Source organism: Scardinius erythrophthalmus (genome assembly GCF_964197995.2).
Source record: "Scardinius erythrophthalmus genome assembly, chromosome: 5".
Lineage (NCBI taxonomy): Eukaryota > Metazoa > Chordata > Actinopteri > Cypriniformes > Leuciscidae > Scardinius > Scardinius erythrophthalmus.
In genome coordinates this window covers 1,050,889-1,062,143 of record NC_138225.1, presented here as the reverse complement: position 1 = coordinate 1,062,143, position 11,255 = coordinate 1,050,889, and the positions used below count along the sequence as shown (strand labels likewise).

Below are 11,255 nucleotides of genomic sequence, written 5' to 3'. Positions count from 1 at the left end.
CCGTTTTTTTTCCTTCTGTGGTGAAAACAAGCTTCTATACAACAGTGGCGGTTCAGAAGTGGGGGAAAGCGGTTTTCAGAGCGTCTTCCCCCAGTGTGCACGCCTGTAACCAGTCCTTCTCTATATCAGTGTCAGTGTTTCTGAACTCCTGAAACGCCTCCATTGTAGTCTTGAGTTTCTTCCGGGAATGAACACGTCTCAGTCATTTCAATTTTGACCAAAAAATTTTACGTTTTGTATTTTTATTTTATTTTTTTACTTCATCGGAATGGTACGAAACTTGATAAAGGTTTTTGCACTTGCTGTGTAACACACACAAAAATACTAATTAAAGACATGATTCAAAAAGTTTAAATGGTCCTGAAAAAAACAAGTCACAGAAATGACGCATTGGAAATGAATGAGAGACGAGTTTCCTCTAGTGGAAGCGTTTGGTACTGCAGCCGAACAACATCTCACTGAAAGACCAGCTTTGGAGATATCAGCCTCACATTTGAACACAACTTGTTTTCTTGCAGTTTTAGAGTAAAACATGATTTTATAAAAATACATATTTCATATAAAAATTGAAAATAGTATTTTTGTGCAATTTTCATAAGAATACACGTAAAATTCTGTCACTTTTTTTAAGTTCACTTTTTTAAACTTTTTTCACTTCAGCAATAATCTGCCAAGTGCATTATAGTATATAGATTATATTGTAAATTAGTCTCATTGATAAAAATAAAGTAAAAATTAGGTGCTTTTTGGCTTCATAGAGACAGGAAGTAAACAGAGCGTTACTGACAGACTGGGAAGAGAGGAGCCGCAACAATGGAGAATATGAGGAGAATAATCAACATTCAAGCAGGAAAACCTGTTCTAGTAGAGCCTGAAACAGCATCAAGACTGTTGACATGAAACTCACCCGTTTGGTTGATTTCAATTCTCGTGCCGTTGGTCACTTTGTCGAGGAGTCGGATGAAGCTCGCTTCAAAATCTGACCCACAGAAACAGAGTTCAGAAACACTCAAATATCTCTGACATTGACATTTAAACACAATAAAGCAGCGTACATGTCTGACACGAACTCGCTTATGTGTCTCTTCACAACATTCAAATATAATTGTTTTTTACATGGATGTGTTGCAGTGGATGGAGGAGTAAATGGACAAAATTATGTAAATATTTACGACTTAAAAGAGAGTCAAATATTCATAATAAAATCATGAATTAATTACAATTAATGTATAATATAGAATATAAAAATACATTGATGCAATAAAAACAAATCCATTCAAAATATTTTAATTACAATAATAGTAACAAATTGGAAAATAAAGAATTTTAATCTAGAATAAATATAAATAACGGAAGAAAACTTTAGAAAAATGTAAAATATTAATTAATCATACGGAAAAAATGATGATGATAACACCACTCATATAATGCATTTACAGACACTTTAATGATGAAGACTAATGTTGTTATTGGTATCTGGTTGTTATTTTCAATTAAATTCAATTCAAAATTGCTTCATTGACAATGACTGTAAATAATACAATATTGCCAAAGCTGGAAATACATAGAATAACAATAAAAACTTCTAAATAATAGAAGAAAGTATTACAGCTTGAACGTAAATAAACAGTGTGAGGAATCAGAACATAGTTCGCGCGCGCCGTCACGTGTGTGTGTGTGTGTGTGTGTGTGTGTGTGTGAGAGAGAGAGCTCGGGTCACCTCGCAGGCCGGGGTTGTCATCTTTAGACCTGATGTTTCGTATTTTCACTCGTTTTCCGCTCAGTGTGGACAACACGAGCCTCTGTCTGAAGCAGTTGCAGCCCTCGAACTCCATGATGTTACACACGTGTTGTTTCTGTGGCAGGCTGGACTCAACACGGACGGGAGCCCGCGAGGGACAAGCGACAAAACGCGAAGGGGGAAATACAGCGCCACATGCGATGACCACAAGAGTGCGCCAAAACCCAACCAGGTCATTTTAAGTCCCGCTGTGGTGAGAATCCTTTATGTGTCCATGTGGTGTTATTAATCTGCTTTAACCCTCTGTGCTTCTTCATCCGAAAACGGGCGAAAACTTGAACGTTTCGAATTTTTTTTTTTTCATTTTTTTTTGCTTCATCGGATGGGGGTGAAACTTGGTGACTTTTGTTGTATTACCTATATGAACACACACAAAAATCAAGGAGATGATTCTGATATGTTAAAGGGTCGTAAAAAAAAAGTCACACTTAGCTTCCTCCCGCCCGAAAACGGGCGACATAGGAAATGAATGGGAAATACGAAAAATAGGAAAACTCAGAGAGTTTTCCAAAAGTTGGTGGTACAAGCTACAGATCAGCCACTGTGCTGAAAAAAAGTGTACAGCAATGAAGGGGTGACACTCCCCCCCCCCCCACCACACACTCACACACACACACACACACACACACACACACACACACAGAAATGAACTGGTAAGACTGAAACAGCCAATTTTGCCCCAAACTATATAAAAATGATATAATCATAATAACTCCAAAACTATAGTAAGGAGAGTCAAAAGGTAGGTATCGTTTGAAAGAACTCTTTTTAAATTTTTTGAAAATATAAATTACATTACATTTGGACATTGTCCTGCCAAGAAACAGCGGATAAAATACAATATATATATATATAATTTTTATTATGATTTTGCATATCTTTCTTATTTGTCATGGAATAACTCAGGAAGGAAATAAGGTAGGAGGAAATAAGTCCCCCTACATGTTAGCTGCATCGGGATAAAGGATAAATTTTTGGATAAAGGAATCAAAAGTTACAGCATTTGGAAAAGAGATAGCCTTTTTGTACAGTCTTTGATACATGCATACATACATGGTCATGGGCAATTTTTTCTCCATGAAGAATATCTTGTCATAAAAGCAATAGATTATGTTAATTTTGGGCTCATTTTAATTGTAATAATATGCTGTAAAAAATGAAGTGCCATTTTCAATTATCTGAGAATGTTTCATGAGCTGTATGATGTTTTTGACACATTGCAGTACATTATTTTATAGATTATGAAAAAAAAGGAAATTCACTGTAAAGTTCAGACTCTAAGCTTTCAAATGACATCAACTTTGTGTTAATCAAGGCAAGATTTGTTAAAAATATGGTAATGAATATTTTCGCAGCTAGGTGGCGCCTGCTGGCGGTACACTCGGTTTTAGAGGGATTACTCAGCACTCGTTAGGAGTTAATAAATGTAATTAGATGCATTAAAAAGCTTAGATCCTAAGCTTTAAAATGATATATAATTTGTGTTGTTCCATTCAGTGGTTGCTTAGTAATAATTTTTTTTTCTTTCCGAATGGGAATAAATCAAATAAATAAATAAAAAAGCTATAGGCCGCCTATAGGCGGTTATAGGACATGACACAAATTAATACATTTTGAAGCCACTAGATAGCGCTCTTCTCAGTTGAACATTTTTTTTTTAGGCCTGCACTCTATTTTGATGTGAAATGTTGCATTTATTGAAAAATAAAATAAAATAAATAAAATAAAAATATATATATTAATTCTAATGGAAAAAATAGCTCATAAAAATTATATAATTAATGCAAAGTATCATAAAAAGTTCAAAAAAATAATCAGAAAACATTGAACAAAAATATATTTGATTGGTTATCCTGGGAAAAAGTAAAGTAAAATTTTAAGGCTTCGCCCGTTTTCGGGCGGGAGGAAGCTAAGTGTGACTATTTTACGAGGAAGCCCAGAGGGTTAAGACAAAAACCGTGTAAATTCATAAGTCGACTCCATTGCTGAGTGGTATAGGTTAGGGTTAGGGTTAGGGTTGTCAAGGTTTGTCGTTGTGTTTTCTGATTTGTCATTTTGTTTACGGAATTGTTATTGTGTTTTCTAACTTGTTTATTAGTTTTTAGTCTTTCCTTTTCGTTTTTAAATTTGTTGTTTTGTTTTCGGAATTGTTTTATTTTGCACTTCTCGGCCAGCATGATAAAGTTATAGAGAACTTTGAGATTTTATTAATTCCAGTCACTTTTAGTAAATAATAATAATGCACTTTGTTTAAAATTACTCGATGATGCCTTACAAAATTAGTAACAATAGTAAAAATACGTCATGACTCGTATTTCATATTAAGTATAATTAACATCAATTGCAATGTAAAAAAAAATAAATAAATAGACAACTAGGTCTAGAAATCACATTGAAATTCTCTCTTATATCCATGTTTTTTAAAATCAAGTTTTTTCCCCCAACATTTTCAACTTGTTAATTTGTTTTTAGTCTTTCCATTTAGTTTATACATTTGTTTCTGTTTTCGGAATTTTGTTTTGCATTTCTCGGCCACCGTAGGTCTATCTTATTTTAAATCATTTTAAGCCTCTAAAGAAGAAAACAGTCAAAAAGAAAACATGCAAAGAATTTTTTTATTGCAAATTATACATTTGCATCATTCAAAACAAAAACACTGAACACTCGGACAGAACTGATGATCGTACACATGAACCGAACTGAACTTTAGACAGGATCGACTGACTTCGGCTTTCATCGTTTAATTCCCAACATGAACGTGTCGATCGTGTCAAGTTGAGCTTATGATCAGATAACAGAGAAAACAAACCGAGAGAAGAATCATTTCCAACAAAACACAAGACGATCCGCATTTCATATTCCCTCAGACACTGAAGTGAACGAGTGTGTGCAGAGCCATCATAGATGACAGGAACACTTGCACAGCAATTAAAAGAAAACTCGAACTGTGATCATGAAGATTTAAAAACACTAGATCCATAAAACATCTCTGAAGTTTAAGAGATCACCGTCATACAGCCAGAACAAAACATACACACATTCACTTAATACTTCAGTCTATTCACTTCCATAACCAAATAAACATGATACTCTGCAAAACATCACGCTCGTCCTCAGTGTTTCTGTCTCGTTCTCCAGCTCTAACATCTGAACACTCTCACATCGAGACACACTCACTGGAGGAGAGAAGTGACTGGAGATATTAAGTCTTGTTTAATGAAAAATGTGTCAAAATGAAGTGAGTTTGTGTTTAAAACAAGAACTAATGTCTGTCAGTGGAGTCAGAAAAATATCTTAATTCAAAGAGAAAACGAGATTATTTTGTTCTTGTTTTAAACTCAAACTCACTTCATTTGACGCATTTTTCGTTAAACAACACTTAATATCTTCAGTCATGTTTCTTTTCCAGTAAATGTGTCTTGATGTAAGAAAGTTTAGATGTTAGTGCTGGAAACACTGAGGAAGAACGTGATGTTTTTGCAGTGTGATTGTGTGTCTGATGTCGATCCGGATCGTTCGGTTCAGATTCGGTCCCAGAACTGCAGCAGCTGACTTCCAGCCTGAGGCTCCAGCTCCTGTTCAACACACACACACACACACACACACACACACACACGTGGAGACAAGAGACTGTTAAAACAAATGAGTCATTGAATCATTCATTCAAGAGATTCGCTCAAAAATACTGATTCATCCAGTAATGAAACAAGTGAGTCATTGAATCATTCATTCAAGAGATTTGCTCAAAAACACTGATTTATCCAGTAATAAAACAAGTGAGTCATTGAATCATTCATTCAAGAGATTCGCTCAAAAACACTGATTCATCCAGTAATAAAACAAGTGAGTCATTGAATCATTCATTCAAGAGATTCGCTCAAAAATACTGATTCATCCAGTAATGAAACAAGTGAGTCATTGAATCATTCATTCAAGAGATTTGCTCAAAAACACTGATTCATCCAGTAATAAAACAAGTGAAGTCTGTATGAGTGAGTCATTGAATCATTTACTCAAGAGATTCACTCAAAAACACTGATTCATCCAGTAATAAAACAAGTGAAGTCTTTATGAGTGAGTCATTGAATCATTCACTCAAGAGATTCGTTCAAAAACACTGATTCATCCAGTAATAAAACAAGTGAAGTCTTTATGAGTGAGTCATTGAATCATTCACTCAAGAGATTCGCTCAAAAATACTGAGTCATCCAGTAATGAAACAAGTGAAGTCTTTATGAGTGAGTCATTGAATCATTCACTCAAGAGATTCGTTCAAAAACACTGATTCATCCAGTAATAAAACAAGTGAAGTCTTTATGAGTGAGTCATTGAATCATCCACTCAAGAGATTCGCTCAAAAATACTGATTCATCCAGTAATGAAACAAGTGAGTCATTAAAACTGCAGTGAACCAAAGACAGTCTCAAAAACACGCTTTGAAATCGCTGGTGTTTCTGACGACACAAACTACCTTGTAACCAATCAGATCAACGTGTGATCGTCAACCAGTGGATCTCTGAGCTGAGTGAGTGAGTGGAGGCGGGGCTCATTTGCATAATCAACGAGGCAAGGGTGTCGAGTTACAGTCAAGATATTTAAAGGCATGAATAAAGTTTTACAATGAAAAAAACGCTTAAATATGTCATTATTCATACATCATTTGCCTGATTTATACATTTTACTCCTTAAAACATGATGAAAATGTATTTTTTGTTCTGTCAGCTGACAGTATTTTCTGATTTATGCAGTGATGAGAAGAGAAATCCAGAATAGGTTCAATATGTCAACACAATTAAACAGGAATGTTAACGCTGGCTTTATCCAGTCTTCAGATTTCTGTGCTGGAAATATATGCAAATGAGGGTAACACTTTATTTTACAGTGTCCTCGTTACATGTGTTACATGCACTTACCATAGTAATAACAGTAAATTATGCATAATTACATGCAACTAACCCTCAATCAAATCTTAATCCTATAGTAAGTACATGTAGATGCTTAAATATATAATTACACTGTAACAATGACACCTTAAAATAAAGTGTAACCCAAATGAGTGCATGCTTGATTAGATAGTACCTACTAATGATTGACAACAGGGGACTTTAAGTAAAAGTAGAGATACTTTACAGTGAAAATGACTCATTACAAGTTACAGGAAAAGTTAGGTAGCATGCAAAATGAAATGAGCATTACTCGTTACAAATGATCCTCAAAGTACAAGTTCTCCAGAGTTTACAACTTGGCCAAGTATTGATGTAAATGGGCACTAAGATACACCTTACACACTACTAAATATGTTTGCGTTGCACCATTAAACTTAGTTGAAGAGTAAAGGTGTTTGCACACTGAGTCCGAAATTCGCGTCCAAGATTTTCGCATGTTAAAAAATAAATAGGACTTCACGTTGTCAATCACGTTCACACCGAAACTTTCATCCGTCATAAAAAACATTCGGGCCGGGTTAGATTTTCTGCATTTTGCGCATCAAGTGTTTTGAGCCGTCAAATCACTAATACGAACAAAAAAAACATGCGAAAATGTGGGACTCAGTGTGCAAGACCTTTACTCTATATATAAACTAAATATTAACGGAAGGAGTGAAGGTTGGACTAAAATATCAGACAGAACTGCATTAATAAGCTCTTCTTTTACCGGACAGACTTCAGTTCTTTATATAATAATATTTATATAATAATGCTGACATTTACACTCGCTTACATTTTACAGGAGAGAACATTATGAGAATAGATTATATCTGATCAACACGAACCCTTCCTGCTGTCCCATCGCTCTGTGTTGTGTCATACTCAATAAATGTTATTTCTTATGTATCATTACTTATTTATCCTTATTAATTTCGTTTCAAAAACAGTTTCTGAATGTTATTTAGGCCTACATATAAAAACACTATGTTATTTCTGATTAAGTGTCGTATTTAATGGAAATGTATTTTTACCGTTCGTTAAGAGAGGCAAATGTTAGAATGAAGGATAAACTGAAATTCACGGCATTTCAACACGAGTTCTGCTCACGTGTTTGAAGCTGCTATTGGTTCATCGAGGCTAAACGGCATATTAAGCAACTACGCATTACCCAGGGTTCCCACACCTCGGTTCACTTCAAATTCAAGGACCTTTCAAGGACTTTCCAGGTCCAACACCCTCAAACTCAAGGACTTACTGTGGGGACACACTTCAAGTGAGAGCAAGGTTACATTTTGTTACCCTGTAAGATACATTGTTACATTGTTTTGCGTGTGTAAACGTCACGGCAACGCACAACACACAGAACCTCACGTGGGAAACACAGTAAGAGCTTCCGAGCGGCCGGTGCGACCCGAGCCAGGAGAGTGTGTGTGACGAGCCATAGAGTGTGTGTGACGCACCTGTCCGTCTCTGCTGATCTGGACTCTCCTGTTGTCGTTCCAGGGGTTCAGGAGATGCTGCGTGAGCTGGAACGGCAGATTCTCCTTACGGACCCACTCGACCCCAAACACACCGCCCAGCCCCGCCGAACCCCAGTCCAGACACCGCTCGCCACTGATGGACGACGTCATGCGCGCGTAACCCTGAGAGAGAGAGAGAGAGAGAGAGAGAGAGAGAGAGAGAGAGACACACACACACACACACACACACACAGTCAGTATTAGGCCTGTCAAAATGGCTGAAAAGCTAAATTCGAATTACTTTCTTAAATATTAGCAAAATTCGAATGATATTCTAATTCTCAAGGCAATACTATGTTAGAGGGCAGAAGTGTTGTATTGTCTCCTGTGTCCACAAGAGGGCGCAAGCGAGCGCAATGAGCAAATATAAAAACAAAACAAGCATTGCATCTTTTATTGAAATGAAATAAATGACATTGACTTTTTAAAGTGCATTAACTTTTGAATTGTTCGAACAGGAATCCACTTACGCCTAAAGCGCGACTCGTGACGTCAGTATTAGCGTAGCGCATCATGGCGTAGTGTAAATATCAGTGCGTCGCATTACTCGCATTGGTTACGCTCAGACTTAAGTCGAATCCGTATGTTCGTTTGGCCGGAAGCTCGTTATTTTACTTTATAAAGTTTTAAATATGAATATTTTTCTTACACAAACGCAACGCTTCGCTTCAGAACGCCTTTATTAGCATTTTAACTAATGAAAATTGAATAGTTGATGTCAAGAATTAATTTCCTGAGAATGAATAAAAGTCAACACGGCTTGCCATAGCCGAGCCACGCTGTGCTGGATAAGCTAAAGCTAACCGCGTCAGTCACGTCATCATGTCTCGCGCATCTTGACCATAGACTGTAAATAAAAATATGGACGTAGTGTCCGTGACGTCACCCGTAGGTTTCTGGAGACCGTTTTTGAAGCGCGTCACTCCCGAATGTATTTATTTTTACAGTCAGACAATGAGCTGAGGTAACGTGACGGCTAACAGACAGCAGACAAACGGCTAATGATGACTAATGACCACAGCAGCGGGAATCCACCTGTCACTCAAAAGTGGACACACCCTTAATTATGCAGAACTTTACATTTTTCTGCATAATTTTTTCAGAACAGAAAACATTCACTCCCTCACAGTCGTCATGAAGGGCAAAATTAGCTGTATAGACCAAAGCCACTTTTCGCTCCAGGCTGTAAACATGTGTTTTTCTGCTGTAAAGTTGGGCATTTCAACATGTGGGAGATGCAGATCTGACTCTCTTCTGCCAGTCGATGAAAAGCCGTTTAATTCACTTCCGTGTTGGTTTCAAGAGAGAGACAGGGAGGTTGCCGCTTGGTCTTGACTCTTGACACACCAAAAATTAAAAAATTTTTTTTTTCTACTCGACGAATATTCGAAATTCGAATTTTTATTGGACAGCCCTGGTCAGAGTCTCTCGCGCTCGAATGGCTTAAAGTCATATTGAGACAGAATCGATAAGAGGAATCGAAATTTACATTTTATAACAAGTATCCGATTCCTAAACCTCAAGTATTCAAGTTTCGATTCCCAGCCCGAGTGGCGTCACACACACACCTGGAAGTGTCCGGAGCCCTGGACGGAGAACACGAGGAGCACGGCGCTGCTCTCCTGGAAGGCCCGGGTCAGCTTGTGCTCGTTGCTGGGGGTCGTGGACCAGATGCCCCTCTGCTGGGACAGCTCGATGTTCCTCATGTTGCTGCTCTTCATGATGAAGTATCGCACACAGGAGCGCGGCGGCCTCGGGCATGGGGACGTGCAGCTCTACACACACCACAGCATTACACTTCCACTCCATCAACACTCATCAGTGTCCGTTACTGCACTTTCTGCTGGTCATACTGATGACAAACGCACCAGAAAGACCTTCACAAGCACAGCATCATACTTACGATATATCGGCCGATATCGGTTCATTGTTAATGTTATCGTTATCGGTCTGATAAGAAATAATGGCTGATATATTAAAACTGATAATGTATTATTTCCTTCAGCTGAGACTCTTCAGATGCGCACTGTTCAACATGATGATTATGAATTGTTTGAAATATGATTGAAATCACTTCAAAACAGGAAAACACAGTTCAGTGCAACATCTGTCATATCGGCTACATAACATTATCATGAGAACATCATAATTGTGTGTTTGAGACGTGGATTTTACTGGTGAGACTTTTGTTTTTGTAATCAGGCTCTCAAAAATTATATACAAATTTAGATTTAGATTTATCAGTCGATATATCGGTTATTGGCTTTCAGATATAAAGAATTATCGGTTATTGGTATCGGTTATTTTCATATCGGTCCATCCCTAATACTTACCCAGTTAATTGACTATATTAAGAATGTTTTCTGAGATGTAATGTTTAAATATGCAAATTAGGTACTAATTAAATATGCACTCATTTGCATACATTTCCAGAAGAGAAATCTGAACACTGGATAAAGCCAGGTTTAAGATTCTTGCCTGATTTTGTTGACATATTGAATGTTTTTCCAGAGGAGATTCTGAATTTTTAGTAAAATGTTGTATATATCAGGCAAATGATACATGAATAAACCTTCAGTATATGGATATGAATAAAACTGTAAGGTTTGGTGTGTGTGAAGCTGCTGAAGTGGAGATTTATGACTTTACAGAGCAAATAAAGTGCAATAAAATAAACACTTCAAGTCCCCCTGTAGTCAATCATTTTATCCCTTAAAACTCACCAAAATGTCATATTTAAGTGTTTTTTCCTTGAAAATAAATTCTTCATTCCTTAAAATATCTTGAATGTAACTCGACACCCTCGCCTCATTTAGTATGCGCGGTTCTATAAATATGCAAATGAGCCCCGCCTCCACTCACTCCCTCAGCTCAGAGATCCACTGGTTGACGATCACACGTTGATCTGATTGGTTACAAGGTAGTTTGTGACGTCAGAAACACCAGCGATTTCAAAGCGTGTGTTTGAGACTGTCTTTGGTTCACTGCAGTTTTAAGGAGGAAATA

At 37.0% G+C, this 11,255-nt stretch overlaps 2 protein-coding genes across 4 annotated transcripts in view; both read right to left on the bottom strand.

The window, feature by feature from the left end:
• The window catches only part of rcl1 (RNA terminal phosphate cyclase-like 1), a 35,106-nt gene extending 33,157 nt beyond the window's left edge, over positions 1 to 1,949 (bottom strand). For both annotated transcript variants that reach the window (XR_014030240.1, XM_081366181.1), the window contains exons 1-2: positions 1,721 to 1,949; positions 908 to 979 (exon numbers count right to left, since the gene is read on the bottom strand). Coding sequence is in view for 1 of the 2 variants with exons in the window: in XM_081366181.1 (XP_081222307.1) it covers positions 908 to 979; positions 1,721 to 1,835 (187 nt within the window). In the remaining variant the exon portion in view is untranslated. The remainder of the gene's footprint in view (positions 1 to 907; positions 980 to 1,720) is intronic.
• A 2,446-nt stretch (positions 1,950 to 4,395) lies between these two features.
• The window catches only part of ythdc2 (YTH domain containing 2), a 48,739-nt gene continuing 41,879 nt past the window's right edge, over positions 4,396 to 11,255 (bottom strand). For both annotated transcript variants that reach the window (XM_081365684.1, XM_081365685.1), the window contains exons 29-31: positions 9,818 to 10,024; positions 8,190 to 8,372; positions 4,396 to 5,376 (exon numbers count right to left, since the gene is read on the bottom strand). In XM_081365684.1, coding sequence (XP_081221810.1) covers positions 5,323 to 5,376; positions 8,190 to 8,372; positions 9,818 to 10,024 — 444 coding nt within the window. In that variant the 3' untranslated portion in view covers positions 4,396 to 5,322. The remainder of the gene's footprint in view (positions 5,377 to 8,189; positions 8,373 to 9,817; positions 10,025 to 11,255) is intronic.